General features: G+C 40.9%; 1 protein-coding gene across 4 annotated transcripts in view; it reads right to left on the reverse strand.

Moving 5' to 3' along the window:
* HELZ (helicase with zinc finger) overlaps positions 1-15,239 on the reverse strand; it is a 91,479-nt gene extending 76,240 nt beyond the window's left edge. For 3 of the 4 annotated variants that reach the window (XM_056333231.1, XM_056333156.1, XM_056333067.1), the window contains exon 1: positions 15,150-15,239. Coding sequence is in view for 1 of the 4 variants with exons in the window: in XM_056333304.1 (XP_056189279.1) it covers positions 15,150-15,156 (7 nt within the window). In the remaining 3 variants the exon portion in view is untranslated. The remainder of the gene's footprint in view (positions 1-15,149) is intronic. The other variant, XM_056333304.1, reaches the window with a different exon arrangement.
* Between the last annotated feature and the right edge of the window lie 6,329 nt (positions 15,240-21,568).

Genomic DNA, 21,568 nt, shown 5'->3' on the forward strand with positions numbered 1-21,568 from the left:
TGGCTACCCGGCTAAACTGAGTCACACTATCAGTATTTCACAATGTAATTAAAAAAAACCACTGAAGTCACAGTGCATGGGACAATGATAGATAAGGAGCTGCTGCAGTGTAATTTGTTTTTAAAACAATCTAATCGTAACATAGACAACTAGTATGTGGACGACATACAGAAAATTACACACTCAGGCTCTCAGATTTAATTTCAATTCCATTTATACCCGTAAGTGCAGACACAAACATGCACGTTTATTGGGTATTTGCACCATCTACTTCAGATTCCAATCCAGATCCTCTCAACTGTTCCTTGGAGGCACCTGGCTCTTCCTGCTGACTCTTTAAAAACCCATGCTCCTAGTTTTGGTCCCCTGAGCTGTGCCCAAATTAGCAACTGAGACTAGACTATGTGGGTTACAACCATGCTTTCTTAAAATCCAGTCTACTGTAGTACCTGACCTACCCGTGTGTAAAATTATTTCAGAACAGTTAATATTTTAACAGCCAAGGAAAGGAGACACTTGTCAAAATAAATTTGAGTTCTATAAATGTATATTTTTAAAAAATTTCATGTGTAAAACTGGAATTTCTACATTCACTCCATGAGTATAAATTATTGCAGATTAGAATTGAAAACTTAAGTGTCACAAGGTCAATGTAATGTTGCCAATTCTGTTTGCAAAACTGAGCAAACTGCATATGCACTTCACTTCTTCTGTCTGTAAAACCGAAATTAAAATACTAAGCATGTAACAGAACAAATGTCAGGATTATTCATTTTCTCAAAATGACCTGGAGAGCTGCATGCCGGAAGAGTTCCAAATTCAAATCTGAGTAACAATTTATTCTAACAGCAAAGTTTAATACATCTTCAAAATTCAAAATTTTGAAGTAACAATACACAGGCATTGAAGTTACACATCTGAAATAGGTGGGCGGACATAAGAAATAGAGGCACAATGTCATATCAACAGAACTTTTATTATCAGCATTTATAAAGCATTTCTTAGCTTTGAATCGTCTCACAGCAGCACCGCTGCCTACAGAAAGGCTCCCGATTTATGCACTCAAGTAAACCATTTAAACACAGTGCCTGTGAATCCCACCTGATACAACAGTAAACATCATGGTGACTAGAGCACAGGCAAAAGTTTACACAACTCTTCCTCGCTGGCTAATCCAGAAATCTAACCCTGGCATTACTGTTTGTACCTCCAAAAAACTCCTGCCTTTTAAGCAGAAGAAAATGTACTGATCTTACATTTCTTTGAAGGTCAAGTGGTGCTCAGCTTAGCTTCCTCAAAATACTATTTAAAAGACCCGGTTAGTTCCAACTGGTATAACTTAAACTGGGTATTTTTTTTTCAATGAACTGTGAGGGACTTTTTTTTCCTCCCCTACAACTAATGATTTTCAGGCTCAATATTCCTAATGAGTATTTCGCCTTCTTTCCAAAGGGATTCTATAAACAAACGTGAAAAGAGTAATCTCCAAATAAAACTGCATATTTCCCCTCCAGAACTGCAGAGGGGGTTGGGAAAGGCAGAAGGGACAGCTTGAGGAGGAAAAGCGATAAACAATGTGATCTACACAGTCATTTATTTTCAAGCAAACACTACGCCTGCTTGGTGCACAGGAGGCTTTGGAAGAACTACTCCACAGTCTGATGAGCCAACTTCAAGCTAAAAATCAGCGTAGGAGGAGAGAACACCATGAACTAAAATTTTAGTGTTTCAAAGCAGTTTAACTCATGACTGTGCACTTTCATGCTTCACAGCTTACCAATGTATTTTATGGAATCAAAGGGTCCATACATTAAGATAATGATAAGTTAAAAGTATGCGACAGTTCCTAAAAAATTTCAAACAGATGCTTTTTCAATTCACTGTAAAGCATCTAGCCAGATAACTCTCGTGTACTTCATAAACAAACAGATTAGAGGGCACAATGCTGTTCCTATTAATGTTCTTGGCAAAATTCCCAATGTCTGCCAAGACAGAAGGATCAGATCGGAGGTCTTGCATGCCAAGCTGACAAACAGTAGACAAGTCAGTAAATATTTACATATTTTAACCAGGCATTAACATCTCTTGTAAAGATTTATGCTAAAGCAATGATGTTCAACTTGCAGTCCTACAGTGAGACTGGTAGGAATTTACTGTCAATTGAATATACTTCAAGAGCCACATCCTGGGATTTGCAAACCGAAGCCCATGAATGAGACCCATTGCCATAGGGAACATGCAGGGGAAAAGCCTCTCCAGCTGCCTCCCATTATAACCCATAACCCTTCAAACAGTTCTGCTGAGAGAAAAAAGCACCCAAATATTCCTTGCCAAAGCTGTTCAGCTGTGTCCTCCTGTTAGCAGCCCGCTGTATTGCAGGAAAGGAGCGGGTAGGAAGGGTTTGCTCTTCCATTCCCTACCGCGGTCAAGCTGGCACAGGCTCAGAGAAAGCAGGGCAGGAATTCAACTCGTTCTGCCCCTCTCTAAGGAAACACGTGTGGTGACCGTGCCGTGTTCCCGAACCCTTGGTGATTTTCCAGCCCTTCTCACAAATTGGAAAAGCTGGCCACCAACCTGGACAGAAGTTTTAAACATGTTCAGGTAGGAAGTCAAGAAGAGACAGCTGTTTTATCATAACTTCCAAGCAATTCCTTTTAAGAGGCAAGAAGAAATCTACTAGGTTTATTTTTGAGGCTGGTTGCTCTGTCCTTCCCCAGTAACTTTTGAACTTCAAGTCAATTAGAACTGAATTTCACAGAAGTCAAATGGGTCTCAAAGATGCTGCAAAGTTTTATAAAAAATGTGTAACAAGACAGATAACAAAACCCAGACTTTAAGTCCACCCAGGAAAAGGATAAGTTATAATTCAGCCTCTTATTGATACCAAGACATCAGTTACCCCACCAATTACTGCCACATGCTGCCATCTACCCAGCGAGAAGACAGCACTGTACCAAAATATCACTCATCAATTTATTTTTCTTGCCCATAATGATAAAAGCCATAAACTGCATTCATTTGCTCAAGGATCCATCCAGTACTTTTCAGGTTTCAGTAAAGCAGAGTTCCCAAACTTTTTAGACTATAGACACCAGCAGTACACATCGCATGGCTTTCTGAAGTTCGTTACTGGTAAAATTGAGATGTAAGCTATTCACATACGATGGCCTCAGATATTTGTCGTTTCCATAATACAGAAAATTAGTATTTAGGGAGTCAGAAAGTTGGTACAGACATAATCCCTGTGACTGAAGAGTCTTCTAGCTCCCTCTCGCTCAAAATTATCAGGAAAAGACCAAAAAGACACTTTTAATTTACACAGGTATGGAGAGATCTGGGTTCATTTAATAATCTGCATTAATTACCATACCTTGAGTACACTACACAGTAAAATTTTAGCTACTGTGAAAATGCCAATGTTATAGTTAAAAATGATGGGTCACTGAAATTCAACTATCAAGACAGCAAATAAAACTGCATTTGTCCATCCACATACTAAAATAGGGAATAATACATCTATCTAATGTTAAATCATATTATACAGTTCCTCTGCCATCTCTAGTGATCCCATCTTAAGGCACGCTTGCACCCCCAGATGTTAAGTAATTGCTTTTGTAGTACTCCACAACACCACTCACATACCTTTAGATTAGCAAAATAAAATTAAATATTTATTTTATCACTATAGGTGAGGAAAATAAACTTATCTTCACCTTAAGACAAAAAAACATTTTATTCAAGCCTCTAGGAAGGAATAAAACACAGCTGCAACAAAATACAGAAGTCACTTTCAGACGTACACAGGAAAAATACACTTTCCTAGTGTCACAACATACATGTCATAAATAATCCCACTCAGAAATAATTTAATAAAATGAGAGTAGATAATAATAGTGCACTATACCAATGTGAAAGGCTTAACAGAACAGCGAGAAAAAGGTGCACCTTTCATGCGCAGGGTGCAGAAAAGAATGACATGAAAGCTGCTTTTGCTTCTTTTTATTTTAAGAAAAATAAAATAGCAGAGATCTCATGCACTCATTTACTGCAATTATGGCTGAAGTCAGTAATATTAGTTATACACAGCACTCAGAAATGTACTGCACACCTTACAGAACAAATACAAAAGTCTCCACCCTTGAGAGAGAGGACAATCTAATCAGCTTTCTGAAATAACTGAATTACTCTGGTTAATGTTGTACAACTCCAGGCGAAATGACCCTACTTTAAATTCCAAAAATGATGTTAAATCTGAAATGGAGCATACAGAATGAGAAAAGCTTATTTCAAGGTTTTATTATATAGCCAAACAGCAGCAAGAACTTCTGCTACATGGCCTCTCAGGAACATGATATGCTTGATGTCAAGAAGGGGGGTGGGGGGGGGGGGTGTAATTAAAAGGTTCATGATGCCCCCTACCATTAAATACTTAGGTTACCTTTCCACATTGAAAAACCAAAGAGAGTACCATAAATTAGGAGGACAACTGATCTCTGGGCACATAAATGGAGAGTCTGATCCTGTAAACTTACATATAGAGTAAACACATCCACATTTACGGAAAAAGGAACAAGTGCTTGTGGATGCTTTACCATTCATATAACAATAGGAAGAAAAATATAGCAGCAACTGAGATTAAGAGCAAATGCCTTCCACATCTGGATCCTGTGTTCTTTAAAACATTTTACATACATCACAGATAGTAACAACTTTAGATTTTATTGCATGCATAGATTTATTTTATGCATTATATCAGTACACTTTATTAAGCCATTATTAACACTTTATTACCTTTACTAATCTCTTGTTTTCATTTTGGAAATAACAGCAGAAAGGAAAATCTATACAGCCAGTGGCAGCAACATTTACACATGGACAAAGTGTCTATCTTTGGCTCAAAATCTGAAAATAACTCATGGCCTTAGCACTTGTAAACACCTCACCCACCACAAAAGCACCCTTAACATCATCTCCTGCCTTTAAAATGATCCTTTTTCACACAGCTGTCTGAAAATATTACCCACCTTGATGAATCCAAGCAAAATACGTGACAAGTCAAAGTACAACATTGCTGAGGGAACTGAGGGTGTTTAGCTTGGAGAAAAGGAGGTTGAGGGGAGACCTACCTGAGAGGGGCTGTAGGCAGGGGGGGGCGGTCTCTTCTCCCCAGTAACAAGCAATAGGACAAGAGGAAATGGCCTCAAGTTGTACCAGGGAGGTTTAGATTGCATATTAGGAAAAATTTCTTTGCCGAACGAGTGGTCAAGCATCAGAACAGGGTGCCCAGGGAAGCGGTGGAGTCACCATCCCTGGAGGGACTTAAACGGGTAGATGTGGCACTTAGGGACACTGTTTAGTTGGGGTTGGCAGTGCTGGGTTAACAGCGGGAATTGTGATCTTAAAGGTCTTTTCAACAACCTAAATGATTCTACATTCTATGATCTACCTGGTGTGTACTTGCTTTGACTGAAAACCATTCATAACCGACAGATACCAGATTCCTAGTTACACAAAGCAAATATATAAATATATTGCATTCATTAAAATTACAGTACAAATACTAGATTGTAATGTTTAATACTCGAAAGTTGTATAATGACAAAAGTATCTGTACAAGCTTATGTTGGCCCTCTTGTGCGTCTGCGTTATGATATTGCCTTTAACTTGTTAGTCACATACTACATTTTCCAAGGGCTACCTGGCAGAATGAGCAGGCAGAACAGAGGCTGCTGCTTAATGGACACATAGTTAAATACTTCAACACAGGGCCTAAGGACTTATTTACTACATGCTGCTAAAATCTGATTCTCAAGACTGCATTTGAATGTTTTCATTAACTTTTCAATGCTCATAAATACTGTGACCCAGCACTTCACAAGTATTAAGAAAATATCTTTATCCTTCTGACGTTATTCGCATTTTACAAAGAATTAAGACATTAATACACACTGAAGTCAAAAGTTTCGGTAAATGTCTTATATTCAGATAAAGACAACTAGAAGTGATTTTTCCCCATTATGCTCTGCCCTGTATTATATAGCCCTTTATATGATCAAAGTGTCTGCCTGAGTGATTTATGAGTATTCAGCATTTCTCTACATCACAACATGGGAGCATCCATTAGAAATACAGAAAATGAAGTACAGCAAAGGTGAGGCTTAAGTATGATTTGCCCTTTTTTTTTTTTTTTGCTATCCCCTACTCCATTTCTGAAACACTTTCTAATGTATGCTAACAGTGAAACTGTATTCCAACAATTGTATTAGCATTATAAATTATAGGTACCCATACAGTACAGCTTCCCTTCTATTTCTTTCTAGCACTAATATTTTTCAATCTCAATCTCCTTGTTCAGCCACCCCATCTCCATGTTTACTCTACACATTCTGTGAAAAACTGCAGTTTGCAACCTCTGTTTAAATCCAGTCGCTGCCTCGTCTATGCTGCAGGAAGGCAGCGTTGGTAGGAAAGAGGAACTGGGTATGGGGAGTCGAGACGGGGAATTCTCTGTGCTCTCATTTTTGTCCAAAGTCATACCAGGGAACATGCAGAAGCCCTACCCTTCAAATTGTACAACAATCCCACTTAGCTCAGGCTGAAGTATATTCACTGCAGGGATGATCTTTTAGATTTGTACTAAATGCTAACTTGACCAACACGGAGCAGATTTTCACAGGGCTGATAACAAGTATACGCTTGGCAGAAACATCATACTACACCACATCTCAACTTTTTACGAAGCAGCACTATAGGTCATCAGATTTTTTTCTTTCTTTTTTTTTACCCAATTTTTAGAAAAGAACCATGCTGGCAGAACCCTTCACTCCCTGCACAGCACCCAAAAAGTCAGCCTGCGATAGACACCTACCATGGGAAATTTCAACCCGAATAATTAAAATCTGGCAAGTAATAACCAACTGAAATGAGGAGTATGTCATAGTAAGCATCAGGTAACATAATAATAGGTGGTGCTTCTGCCCCACCTAAAGTTCTTTTGGCTCCTTCCTAGAAAATCTTCACGTAAACAATCTTTCATAATAACTGGTTAACAGCAGCAGTTTGTATTCCATATACCTGTATGTCCTTAGTGCTTTTTGAGAGTAAGAGTTTCTCACACTTACCCAAGATGAGGGCATTTTAATTGAAATACTGTCCCATGGTTACCATCTTATCCCCATAACAACATCACCAATTACTTACTTTAAAAAAATGCATTAGAAAAGTAATTTAATCTTTGCTTCTCTTAATAAAATTTGCTAGAGAAAAACAAAGGGAAAAATCAGCACTGCACAACAGTCAGCTCTCCATGGAGCAGCACCAACCTGCAAGTCTCAAACTGTAACAGACTTTGCAGAAGAACACAGTATTCATATTCTAAAAGCTGTTTTAAACATCATAATCCACATCTTTTAAAACTACAGCCTACTTGTGGCAGAACCTCTCTTTTAAACACCTGAATAACAGATCACAGCCTTGCTCCTGAGTGTCACTGCACATTTCACATTATAACTTTTAGTAGTAATTTTGTCCAACAAAAGTGAACATCATTAATCTCAAGGAGTTCCACAGTCATGCAATTACCAATATTCTTCTCAGCTGAGTCATGAGATATTGCCAAAAGTCCTTTTTGAGAAATGTCTGCTGTATGATATATAGATAAATCTGTGTATATGTGACTAAATATCTGCCACCTAATTTTCAAAATGCCGAACGAGTACAGAACTGTGCTCCCAAGGAATGCACTGGGCAGTCAAAGAAGATTCCCAGGCATCATTTCAACACAAAACACATCAGAACATTTACAAATGTATTTCAGAAGTTTAAACGCAAAAACATACGTCACAGTTTTCCATGATGCTCACCGAACTTGCAACTTGCACAGCGCTGTCTTCAGAGAGCACCTGACCACAGTTCATTTGCCAAAATTCGCCAATTTCATCAGTCTCAGAAACAGAATCAAAATTAGTTCCTAACTTTCACCCTTGTGTTCAATTCACAGCTACTTTCAATACAGCTGTATTTGGATTTCAGCAATAGAAGTGTTTTTAAATTAGGAAATTATTTATGGCAGTAACTCCCTTTTTGGAAAACCCTATGCAAACTCTTCCCTGCCCCCCCGCCCCCAACCGCTAAGGAGCTCCAAAGCTCAGTGGCTTCCATCCACGCTTTCTTAGCAGGGATATTGTAGTGATGCTGAAACAGGCTTTCCTCAAATGTCACCTTCATTTTCATACAAGAACTTTCTCCACCCTTGACATGTCCCAGTATTGCAAAGCAGCACACCCCTATGATTAGCAGATCTACCTGAAGAACACAGCTATGATCACTAGTGCAAATGCAGATGCCACAGTATATACCACAGTTCTACAGGTGGATAGGAAAAAACAAATAATAAAAGCCCTAACTCCATTTTCTGTTTGAGATGCAAAACATGAGTCGCTCTTTCAATCCATTCAAGAAGGAAAAGAAAATAAAAATCTTCATAAAAAACAACTGATAGTTATGTTGCACAGTTACAGTGCACAGTTCACAAACTGAACACAGAAATAAGCCAGAAAGTTGTGACACAACAGGAAAATTTTCTTTCAACATACCTCAGTCTTCACTGCAGCATTATAATGAACTTAAATTTATTATAGTAGCGAATAATACTGTGACTGAGATTTTTGTTAGGCATTTATACAGTGCTTAGCACAAAAGGGTCCTACCATAACAGATTTAATAACACAATCATGCCACCCACAGATACTGCAAACACATCTTTCCCAAAACCATACCTATTATGTAACTGTGTATGATATTTTTGTGTGCTGTTTTGAAAGTTCAAAGCAATAACTAACCTCCACCACTAAAAATTGCTATCTTTATTGTAAATAACCTTTGAAATTCATTTTTACATGACCGTGCTTCAAACAGCTTGGCATAATACAGCTAAGCCTGGTTTAGGGAGTTGTCTTCTTACTCTGTATTTTAATTATATTAACCCTTCTGCATCTAGATAATGCTTTTAAACCACCCCTGTTTCCTCTCCTCAAATGCATGAATACAATACTACCAACAGGTTCAATTTTTAGACCTCTCCTGAAAATAGAACATGGATTCTCAAGTTCTCCTCACACAGCAAACCCTACGGGCAACACCACAACTTGTATCCAAAACACAAATTTCCCAATGGCATTCACCCTACTCATTCCTTTTGACATGAACATTAGAGATTCAGTCACGTATCTTAAACCCCACTCAAAGAACAGACATCAGCAGGAATGAGTAACGATCCTACTGTGGTTAATGGCATAATTCCGACAAAACTTCGGAAGATCAGTGCCTAGCCAAACAAATATAAACAAAACTACAGCCAAGTACTATCAGTCAGTTCAAACGACAAAACAAATGTCCTGTACCATTCCAAATGTGTGAGTGTCTTAAGATATGGTCAGAGTACGGTTACCTCAAAAACCATTAGCACAAACAACTATAATCAAAAACATCACTTCAATAAAATAGCCACAGCACTCAGCTACAGCACTGTGAGCACAGCTTCAGAAGTACAGTAAAAAAACACATTCCCCTTAACGACCTCCCTGCGTAGACAAAGAGAAAAGCCCAACTCTGGCTCCCAAGATGGCAGAGGAGCAGACGCAAGGCTGCTGTCGTGGCTGGTCAACAGTACTTGGGAATCCCAACTAGCTGATGGGGATGTAGTAGACAGCAACGAAGGAACATCACTTGGAAGCAGAAGCGCGCTGCCTGTCCCCATTCCCCCCAGAACTACCGCAGGATAAAATTAAATTTTCAGTGACAAAAATACAGATAATCTTACATTAAGTGAGAAGATATATAAGGAAGAAGCATTATTTTATATGCTGCCAAAACCACTATGCTTTTTATTTGTGGCATTTTCCATTTATTATGTCCACAAAGATTTGCTACTTTCTTGGTTTGCTGAACCACTAAATATTTTCCAGCAAATTAAACACTCATGCCACATTACTAACAACCAATATTCTCAAAAACAGCTTGTCATGTTATGTATTTTCCTTTTCCCATGGGGTCTGAAGGGCCCCAAAAGATCTTCTAAGCATATTTAAGCAGTGTAATTTTTACTGTTTTGATAAATACAGTATTTTTGCTACAGGTAACTATGAAAAAAAAAACCAAACCTGTAAAATTCACAGACTGAAAGATCATTTCTAAATAACACTTACCCTAACTACCATAAAACCAGTTTAGACAAATCCACACACTGCTCACACTTCTCCCCTTCACTTCCTGCCACTCCAACATTCAAAATTTCATACCTAACATAATTCTATTATTCTTTTTCTTCCAACGTTTAGTCATTACAGCTCTGAGAATCATCAGCCTTCCTACTGCCTACAAACAGGAGAGATCACAAAATTTATTTCCCTAAACCACATATAAGCCAAAGATTAAAAATATCCACCTCTGTCACATCATTCCTCATGCAAGTGGTACTTCCTGAGACTAACAGAAACAAATCACACAAGTTTACAGTAACATCAACAGAACATCTCTTTACAAAATCACTTGCAAAAGCTCTTGCTATCAACTGTGTACCTACTGCTTCTTGGAAAAGCTGTATAGTTCAGTGTTACAAATTCGAAATTACCTTCTTGCCAAAGTATGAGCCTCCTGACACCTAACAAAGACTCCACACCACTTAGAAAAATTGATAGTTTGTACTCATTCTAAGTAGGAAGGGGCCACAGTAACCATTCAAACTTTTTAGTTATGAAATGAAACCTCTCAGTGTAGTAAAATTACATTTAAGAAGGAAAAAAGATTGAGATGTATGATTTCTTATCTGGCTTTCCTGTATTAAGTCTGAAATTAGGTATTTTGGAGGACTCTGAGAAAAGACTGGATAAATAACCAGTGCATCTCTATTAAATTTATGACAATGAATTTGCATATAAAATTATAGAGAAATATTTTGTTATTATGTCACAGCCACATAAAGCATCCTTTAACTTCAACTAGCAGTGCAATAGAAATGCAACAGAAAAAAATTCTTACCCATGAGTAATTACAATCTCCCTGCTTAAATTCCTAATCACTTCTTTTCCTACGTTAATAGTCACTTTTCTGTGTTTCTCAGACATGAGTGAGTCTTTCTGGTTGAAACTTCATGTTGTAAATATTTGTGTGAAGAAAAGATGAAAGCTCAGTAAGCAAGACTGTTTCTGAATACAGAATTTAAGTTACATATCAATACCACCATAATGAAATCACGAGAAGCTGGCCTGTTTCTGTGGAGAGTCTGACCTTGCAGACTCCTCATTTTACTATCTATAAAGTTCAGTTATTTTCTTTCTCTTCCCCACCCCCTGTCAAATAAATACTAGGAGAAAACAAGTGTTTACTTTCCCAGTCACAAGCTCCACAAGACCAAGCATTCCTTGGGTTTTTTTATTCCATACCCTTGCTGTGTGCAAACTTTTGGAAAAGCGGTCTCTTTTTTAATATTCTCTCTTTTCTTCCTTGCTGAAAAAAGAATGACAGTTGGAGAAGTCTACCAAAGGAAGTAAGAAATCAAACATACAAAGTACAGTGTCTTTAAATATATGTCATTGATATACATAAACACAAGCGTTGACTACTGCCAAAGACCACAGAAGAAACAGCAGGACAAACAAGAACAAAAATAGGAAGGTCTTGTTTGTTCTGATAATCTAACCCATAATACTTCCATTGAGAGGGGGAAAATACATATACCATGTAGCGATAATGGGATCTTGCCTTAGGACCTCAACAAATGAAGTAAGAAAAGATTAAACAGCTATAATACGCGAGCAGGAGGGGAGGTCAGGAATACAAAATTGGCTGTTTTCTCCCCCACGATGAGCCGCTAGCAATCCTGCACAATGAGCAGCTCTGGGGATCTGCTTCCAGTAAGAAGTCTTTAGCAACTCTAGGAAAAACGTAAGGACAAGATTCACATTTACTAGGCTACTTGGCCTACTGATCCCCAAAGCAGGGGGAATGCCAGCTGTTCAACTACTCTATCCCTAAGCTAGAGTAGGACGACAGCATCCTTCCTTCTCATTCTCCAAGCCAGCTCCCACAGCTTTCCCTAGTTATTCAGCCATACACAGGGGCCAGGATTTAAATTATTACAAAAGAAGTTTCTCATTTAGATTTTGCTCCTGCTACCAGACCCATTAGGTACCACTGACCTCAGGAGGGAATGCCAGTGAGGTGAAAGATTCAAGGGCTTTCAACTAATAATCTGAATTGCTCCAGCAATTGCTTCTGCCATTACTAAAATGAAAATACCTAGAATAAAGTACAGTAGCACATGTAAGATGGTAGCAAACAACAAATAGAAAGAAAACAAAACCACAGTGAAAGTCAGAAAGAATATCCAGCTATAATTGCAAAGGGGATTTTAGTAACAAAAATAATTGCCAAAGATGGAGAAAATATTTCATCAGACTACTAAATTAAGAGAGTTGGAAAACATTAGTAGTAATATTGCCTAGCTCTTACATAGCCTCTTTCATCCACAGGCTTCAAGACTCTTCACAAGTTGGTAAGATTCACTAGTCCTGTTTTAAATTCCTTCAAAAGGAAGCATAAACAGGTGAAGTGATTTGCATCAGGCTGTCCAGATCTCTCAAGCAGTAGGCCTGTACCCTACCCATGTGGAAATATTACCTCTTCAAACCTTGTAGACACAGTTACTTTTTTCTGAGATGAGAACTTCTCCGTAAATCTAACACTGGAGCAGAAGTTCTCTCCCAACTCCAGCCCTTCTCCTGCAACCAGATCTACTAATATGGATCCCAAAGCGCAGGAGCAATTCCTCTGAAGCCAATGAGATTTCAGCACGGGAAAGATTCCTCCATGAGAGGTCAAGAAACAGAACTGGGACATATTACAGGTTAAGAAGCCACTTCCACATCTCACTTTAATTTTCAGTTTGCTGGGGAGAGCCCAAAACAATCCCCCTAAAAAACAAAACCCTCAAAAATAAAACAACAAAAAAACCCAACAAAACCAGCTATTACAACCTTTCAAGTCCTACAGCCATCAGTTTAACAAGCTTCTTTCACAGAAAAATTAATCTGACTCACTTAAAAAGGCACAGCGTCCGTATGAATTAAAGGAGGGGAAATACACACTCTGCACATTTCGTAAGTCAAAAAAATTCACAGAGGTAAGGAGTGATAATAGAAATGTGATTTTAACTAGGAAAAAAAAGTCATTTCTGCTTTCATAACAAATGACAAAGAGAACTCAATTTTATCAGTAATAACACACAAAATGTTCCTTCACTTACCAATAAAGAAAAACTGTTCTGCTAATTAAAGTTCAACAAAAAAAGCTTAATTCAGCTTTCGCTGCTCACAATTTCTGCATTGTAAAAGCTAAGATTACCAGAGCCTAAGTCATTTAAGAGTGAATCCCCCCACACTGAATCCCAAAGAGGGGGCAGGAATGTGGTGATCACTTGTACACTTTCCCTTCATTAAGTTTCAACTGCATGTTCAAAATCAGCTCCTCGCTACAGAGGACCAGCAAGCGGCCCAGCAACCCCAGGCTGTCCCAATCAAACAACTTTTGCCATTAAAAAAACAACAACAGAGTTTTCATTCACAATCTGCTATGACTCAAAAGTACTTGAACAACTGAATTTAAAGCACATTATTGTAAAACCTCCCTGTTCTACCAATCACTCTTGGAAAATAATACAAATTTGCCAAGTATAACTTAATTTAATTTTGTGGTTTGTGTTTAGGTTTGGTTTTTTTCTTTTCATTTTTACAAAAGAATGTGTCTTTTCTTAATAGAAATAAGGGGGGGAGGGGGGAATATTTTCTCCTTTGCCTTGTTTCAATTATATTATTTACCAAGAACAACATTAGAAGACCCCAACACAAGACTAGTCATGATGCACTCAACCTGTCAATGAGGATATTCATCTCTAGGACACCCTTGTATCTCACAACTGAATTCTTTTATTTCTTCAATGAAAAGCAAAATATGTTATTTTAAAACTTTACCTCAAGCTTGCTGCACCTCTGACAATGCAAAAGTCCTATTACCTTGTTACCTCTCACACATTTTCTCATTAACTGGAAAGCAATCTGGCAACTGTCTCCCTGCAGTTATTTCTTAATTTCCATCAATGATATGTTTAATCATGTTACAATAATCAAACTACAGTTTGATTAACAAATCACTGATGTCAAACGACTCCACTCATCTGGAAATTAATAAAAGGGTACGACCCACCCCAGGAGGGGTAACATATCCCCTTCCCCTACTTGGGGATTTGCCCTACATATGTTATATATATATAAATATATATATATACACACACATAGTCTCTGCTGGCAGGACCGTATCACAACCTGCAGTACAAACTCCCCTTTTTCAGTTTCAGAACAGTTGCATCGTACAAAAGGTGATCTCAGGGTCTGTTAGACCTCCCAACTTCTAGCTGCTCAGCCCTGACAAAGTCTCCTGCAGAAAACAAAAATATAAGCTCATCTGCCGGTCCTTCGATTGCTCCAAGGGTTAATTTTACAACAGCTGTTAAATTCTTTCGATTTATTTTTCCATCTTTCAACAAACCCTACCTAAACCTTTTTTTTTTTTTTTTTCTCCCCTCCCTTCTGGTTTATTATTGTTATTTCCTGGCTGTCGCTAGCCGTCCCCTCCCGCCCCGCCCGGTACAAAAACAAAGCTGACTCCCACCCCTCCGCATCCCCCCACCCTCCGCCCCGAGGCGCACCCCCGGAGCCGGGGGAAGCCGGGCTGGTGCGAGGCATCTCCGGCTCTCCCGGCCGGCCGCTCCGCCTGCCCCCGCTGCGCCGGGCGCAGGGCCGCGCCGGGCCGCCCGTCGCCGGCCGCGGGCCCCCGGGACAGCCCGGCACCCCCGGGGCTCCGGCCGAGCTGCCCGTAAACAGCCCCCGAGCGGCTGCCGCTGCAGGCCCCTCCGCAGACACAGGGCCCTCTCCAGCCGGCACCGCTCAGCCTCCGGGCCGGCCGGCAGCCCTCGCCCGGCCGCTCGGCCTGCTGCGCGGCACCGAGGATCCCCCGAGGCCTCCCCGGAGCCCTCGCCAGCCGGGCCCGACTGCCCTCGGCCCCCGCGGGGGGCGAATGGGGAAGTCCTGACTTACCTGTCATTACTTTCTACGCCATCTTGGATCCACTTGTCAACGTCCCCACAAAGCATTGTGGGAAATCCCTCCCCCGCCCTCCTCCCGGCCCGGCGGCCAGCGGGGGAAGGCGGAGGGCGGCGGGCGCAGCGCCCGGCAGGGTACCGGCACCGGGACCCACCGCCCCGCCCGCGGACCGGCACGGCAGGCGCGGCGGCGGCCCAGGGGCAGCCCCGGACTCCGGTCCGCAGCTCTCCCCTCACGCCGCAGAGGCACTGCCGAGCCGCTCGGGCTGGAAACCGGCAGCCCCAGGGCTTTGCGTTGTTGTTTTGGGGGAGGTGCGGGGTGTTTTCTTTTTGCCGCCCCTTTCGCGGGAGCCGTGCAGCGGCCTCCGCGGGTAGGCAGCGAGCGCCGGCCCGGAGCCGGAGGGGAGAGACGCTGCGCGGCCGCGGCCCGGCCGCCCTCGGGCTGGGTGCGAGGGGCGCGCACGGTGGGGCCGGGCCCGCCCGGTGAGCTGCCAGAGGCCGCCGGTGCCGAACGTGGGGCTTTTCCGCCGTCATTCGACTGTTGCAGGCTTGGTTGGCTTATTGGGGTTTTTTTAGTGGTTTGTTGTTGTTGTTCCGTTTTGTTTGGGGCTTTTTTTGAAGCAGTTAAGAGCCCATAAACGCTCCGAAGGCGGGGGCCGTGTGAGGGGGCTGCGCGCCCTGTGCCTCAGGCGCCTGCCTCGGTAACGCACCCCTGGCTGCGCGTGAACCCCACACACCGCTTTGCATAACAGCTTTATTTTCACCGAGTAACCTTCCCCGTTAGCTCTGATTTCAGAATGTGTGGCAATCCATTCTCGATACCTACGCTGTTCTTCAAGCTGGCTTTTCCAAGGCAGGCCGCAGGGCAGAGTGGGCTCGAACCTGAGGGGACAACAGCTTGCCTCAGGACCTTAATGAAGCTTAGCAACAAAACAGGATCCCAGAGTTTTTAAAAAACTTTTCCTTCAACTTTGATAAGATCCAGGTCATTTTAGTATTGGATTCTCCTAAATACATTTATATTTAAATTTACGTTTAACGCCTCCTAACTCTTTGAAGAGTAACCACCAGCCCAGCCTCTGCTGCGTTGCCACTGCAAGAAGATACTTGACGCAAGAATATTTTCCATATTCATCAGTAATGCATTTGAAAAGAGAGAGCTCCTTGCAAAAAATATAAATGCAGAAGGAAATAAATTTCAAGAAATCCTTTGCATTTACAGCCCCAGACTTAAATCATTCCACTTTTTAATTCAACTTTATAAATACAGGCGGGAATATTTATAAAGTTTCAGTGCCATGCCAGAGGGGAGTGCAGCTGGTTCCAGCCTCGACCCACGAGATGCCGCTGTGGGAGGACAAACACGCTCCTGCAGAGCTGGCCACAGGCCAACTCTGCTACCCAGCCAGGCCACCATCCCCAGTGAGCCAAAAGGGCATGCTGTGACTGAACTGTTTTCCATGGGCACTGCACAAGGGGGCAGTTAGGATGAGTCAGATAAAGATGAAACCATGTTTAGGATCTAACTTTGCATCTCATTCAGTCCAGGTTGTGGAAGTGGAATTAGTCCCTTTATTGTGGAGGTTGGTTGGGTATGGTTCCTAGTGAGCTTTTGTATTACTGGCAAATTTTTCAGTTACAAAATGCAAAGAAAGTTTTCTTTAAAATAAATGGTAATTAAAAAAAAAAATGGACAGTATAATGATTTTTATATGTGTGTATCTATCTAAAAGTACACATGTATTCTTGAGTTCAGTTTGGGGTGAAACACAAATTTGCTGGGTTTATTTTTCACATAAGCTGTCATTAACTTTTGAGTCTATTTGTCCTATATATTTGTCCATTTCTTTATACCATGCTAAGAAAAAAATAGTGTGGCTAGTGATAGAGTTATGCAAGGAAGGATTCGCTCAAAATTACAAGACACCATTTTTATTGCTGTCTGTTGTTGTTGTTTTAAAGTTTTGATATTGAAAGTACTGAAAGGCAAAGACTGCGGTAAAGCAGTGGCAACTCTGCCCTGTACAAACGGTGCAGAAAGGAGCTGGGGAAAGATTATGGTACCCATCTCAGAAAAAATGCTGCATATAAAACAATATGGAGACTGTTCCATTACACCCAGTGCTTTTTATGATCTTGTTACTTAAATTAAACCTCTTAGCCCCTATATGAAGCAGGTTTTACGCTGTTTCGTAGACAGGTTTGTCATATTGCATAAATCCAAAGTGGACATGCCAGAGGCTACAGAGGGAGCCAACAGCTCTGAGATGAGGTTTGCTGCCAAGTGCTGCTTTGTCCAAGTACTGCCACTGAGCCTGCAACACTGGAATAACTGTATTGCTTCTATGTGGTGTCCCCTCAAAGCTCTTTCATAGTTTTGTTTTGGGGGTTTTTTTTACCAGATGAAAAGATGAGCACTGCTGGTCCAAAACAAATTTGGGCTCCAAGCACTCATTAACCTTGGAAATTCTGCTCAAAGTGCAAATGACAGAGGAGGTGGCCTAAGGGACAAGAACCCAAATCCAAAGGGCCTCAACAGAACTGAACTTTATTTTCAGAGACACTTCTAGTGTAACAGCACAAAAGACAGAGTATGCTACTAGCAACCGGTTATATACTACATGGGGGGGGGGGGGGAATAAAGAGAGTTCTTGTGGCTTTTATTGACATCCTTCTATACCGTATTGAAGGATAATTTAAATAAATACGCTTATAATGTTAGCTGCTACTGTGGGACAGACTCCGTGAGATCTCTCTCTCTCTCTCCTTGATGTGTATTACCCCAGCAGAAGCTGCAATTTTGACTTCCAACCTCTGCAATCAAACACATCATTCACAACTCTACAGGCCGAGTTGACTAGCCAGGTCTTCAATCAGTGTTACACTAGGCACAGAAACATGTTACATGCTGACTGCTGGCCTGCATTTCTAGAATTGTCCAGGCTTCCTGAGTTCCTGGAATGCCCATGTGCTACGCTCACTAATGGGATTTCATGACAAGAGGAGAGCTCACAGTACTAGGCCCAAGAAGACCAGGAGCAGCTGGTCACATGGAATCTGGGAGCAGAAGAAAAGCAACAGTGTATGTTGCAAAGGCACAATGGGGAGGCATGAGATAGGAACAAAAAGAAGGAATCTCTGCTCAGCATCATGAGACTTGACAGGGCTCAGATCCTCAAAAGCCTAACAGTGGTATTCCTAAGGATGCATTAGAACGGTGAGATTAAAACAAGAAACATGAACAAAAAACCCTCCAATGATTGCACCAATACCAAATTCAATTCCGTTTTTACATTTTCCTAGTGTTTCAAAACTTTTCAGATCTGAAAATTGCAATTTCCTGCTGGAAGTTCAGAAAGTCCGACCTCACAGGGACCGCAATTTCAAGGAAGCCCTGTACAGAAGGCACTAACACATCCAGTCTCCCTACCCTTAAGTCAGGATTCTGGAAATCCATGGCTGTTCACAGGCCTTCTCCCCATTCCATGAAGCTAGGAGCCATACCCAGGTCCTTGGAGAATCTAGGCTCCTTGCCAAAAAACAGGAGTTTGAAAACCTGGGGCCACTCAGGGCTGGCAGGCTCCCTGCCATGAAGCAAAGATCTGAGCAGAGCTCCGAAAGGTGTGGCACGGATTCTGGAAGAGTTGGGAACTCTCAAACCCTCACTTGCTTCAGGGCTAATGGAGAGCTGCTAGCCAAAAAGCCCTAGAGTCCTGGCTCACCCATGAGCTGCACACTTGGAATCACAGCTATAGCTTAGTTTCTACATTTTCAAAGCAAAACTATTTCAATTATTTCAGACTTACGCTGCTGGGTTTTTTCCTTCTGCAACTTTGGCTTTCACAGGACATTCAGAACCATCAATTTCCATTCTATGATAAAGTTCACTCCTGTTTCTTGGAACTGGCATTTCTTAAATTCCGATACAGAGAACTCTATTTTCAATCAGCTCCACTCATGATGTCTAACTTCACAATACAGGAAAAAACATTACAATTAACACGTAAAAGTACCGTTCAACACTGAATTGCCTCCCCGACCCTGGAGCCTAACATCCCAGCAGTTAACGTCTTGAGCAGTTTTCACCTCTGAGAACAAACAACAGGAGGCCTTTCTCAATATAAGTTCCAGACTGATTGCAGTAATAGAAGCAATGTTTTTATTGTCTTAGCACACTGGGCCTTTACAAATTTTTGAACTCCCTCAGAAGCAGCAGTCATGGGAAACTAGCAGAAAGAAGTTAAGTGGTTTACCCTCTGCCACAAACAAGTCAGTGGTAGACCTGAGGTTAGATAGCAACAGTAAGACTTAGTCTCACTAAACAATAAAGCGAACTGTTTCTAAGTAGCCATTAATGTCTGATTATTAGGCTGTAGAGTAGCAAGTTTCGATTTTCCAGCATGAAAATTTCCCTGGAATTCCTCCAGAGTCCTCTAATGAACAGATGATCTCAACTTTAATCTTACTTCATAATTACCCAAGGATAAAATTTCTTCAGTGTGGACTCTTTAAACACATACAATTTCTAGAGCAACTGGTAGTCAAACTAATTCACTTTTCCTTTGATCCACAAAATGAGGGTGTTGAGAAGCAAACAGCAATAAGGGGGTGCTGAGGGTACATTGAGGAGATAGGAAATACAAAGTTCAGATTAACATGATGGTTTGATCCCACATTGTCAAGATCAAAGATCTTCAATCTCAATGCATTTTTTTTTAAAAAAGACTGCATGCCTTTATGTTGACCTTTAAATTGCTCACGGAGGAGTTATATCTGACATGTATCTGCATTCTTCAGATGAACTAGCACCAAAAATGTACAGTTTTTCTTTTTTTCTAGCAATCTGAATGTGGCAACCTTTTCCAGAGAGACACAAGATACACTCCTTTCATTTTCATTAACAGTAGTTTGCCAACAACAACAACAAAAAAAACCAAAGTAAAACAAAAAACCTCCAAGCAAAATGAATAGATTTTTTCACTCACTTGGGCTTACTGTACAGCCTAGTAATTGTACAATTGTGTTTTAAAACTCCTTTTTTGAGTTTGTGATGTGTGAGGAGGGAAATCCTGAGAGATTCTTGCTTCTGGCACCAAGTACTAGGTACACAACAGGTGTATCTCACCCTGAGGATGGAGTTAGGTAGGAGTTTGCCTTGCGCAGTATGTTGTCAAACCAAGACAGAGGTGTTGTAAGTGAACTCAAGTGAGGACAAAAAATATATTTCAGACCAAAAGGCAAAAAAACTTGATCACTGTGGATCTTTGGTACAAATACAGACCATTAATGTGAACCTTCATAATCCTTCTGAGTTTTAAGGAGATACCTGGGCTGTTGAAATTTAAGAGTGTTTCCAACGTTCTTTCCAATGCTGACAGCAAAAGGTAGTTGTGAGGGGAAGAAACCACCTCCTTTCTCCAACAAACTCATGCTCTAAATGCAAAGGCAGCAGAGAGGTATATAGCTAGGGCAGAGAGGGAGAAGCATCTGCAAGACCCCACCAGAACAAGGGCCAGGGAACCACTGAACCATTCCACTCCAGGATAAAAAGGAAAATAGGATTGGCTGGGAAAACAGGTCCAGTATGTCTCATCTGGTAGAAGTGTCACAGAGTCCATAAGCTTAAATGCTTGGAGTTGAAGATTCCCGATCAGACTTGCAAAAAAGAAGAAAATAGGTCTATGCTAAGAAGAACAGGGAGAGGCAAGTTCCCACTTTCCCTAACGATCCATTGTTCCCCTTTCTGATAGCTCTTGCCTCAGTTTGCAAAAGATTTATTTTTTTTTTCAATTGACAAGGTCAAAACTGCAGTTACTTCATTCATTATCCCAGCAGCCACTTTCACTCATGCTGCTAAGGCTAGCCTCACAAAGACCAGTACAGCCCATTCTCGGGCAAGATTTGTGGTTGTGACAAGATTTTACACAACTTGTACAACTGGGATTATAATACAATTTAGGAAGCTAGATGGTAAGCATTCTATGCATTCTAAACAGTCTGCTCCTCTTTCTCCCTTCCCTCACCAATTGTTCAGCAGCTTTTTTTGTTGCTTAAATGCAATGAGCTGGACTGGTATGGCTTGATAAAGTTGCAAGTCTCTGAAATGACATTTCCCTTAAACTACATCCAAAGTCTAAATTTCAAATGCAAATCACTGCTTAAAAGCTTCTGTCTTTTCCTGTCCCTTCACACACTTCCCACCCTCAAAATCACTGCCTAGCTTCCTGACTTACTGTGTATTCATCCAATAATTACCTGTGCTAAGAGTGTTAGTCCGAATGAAGTTCGGTGTGCTTTTAAAGGGATAGCATTTACACACATCTCAACATATTATTTACTATTATAGTCTCTACCTAATTATGAACAGAACAGTTAGTTATGACTAACTAGCATTAAAAAATTAAGAAACAGCAC

The sequence above is a fragment of the Falco biarmicus genome, chromosome 1, assembly GCF_023638135.1.
Source record: "Falco biarmicus isolate bFalBia1 chromosome 1, bFalBia1.pri, whole genome shotgun sequence".
Lineage (NCBI taxonomy): Eukaryota > Metazoa > Chordata > Aves > Falconiformes > Falconidae > Falco > Falco biarmicus.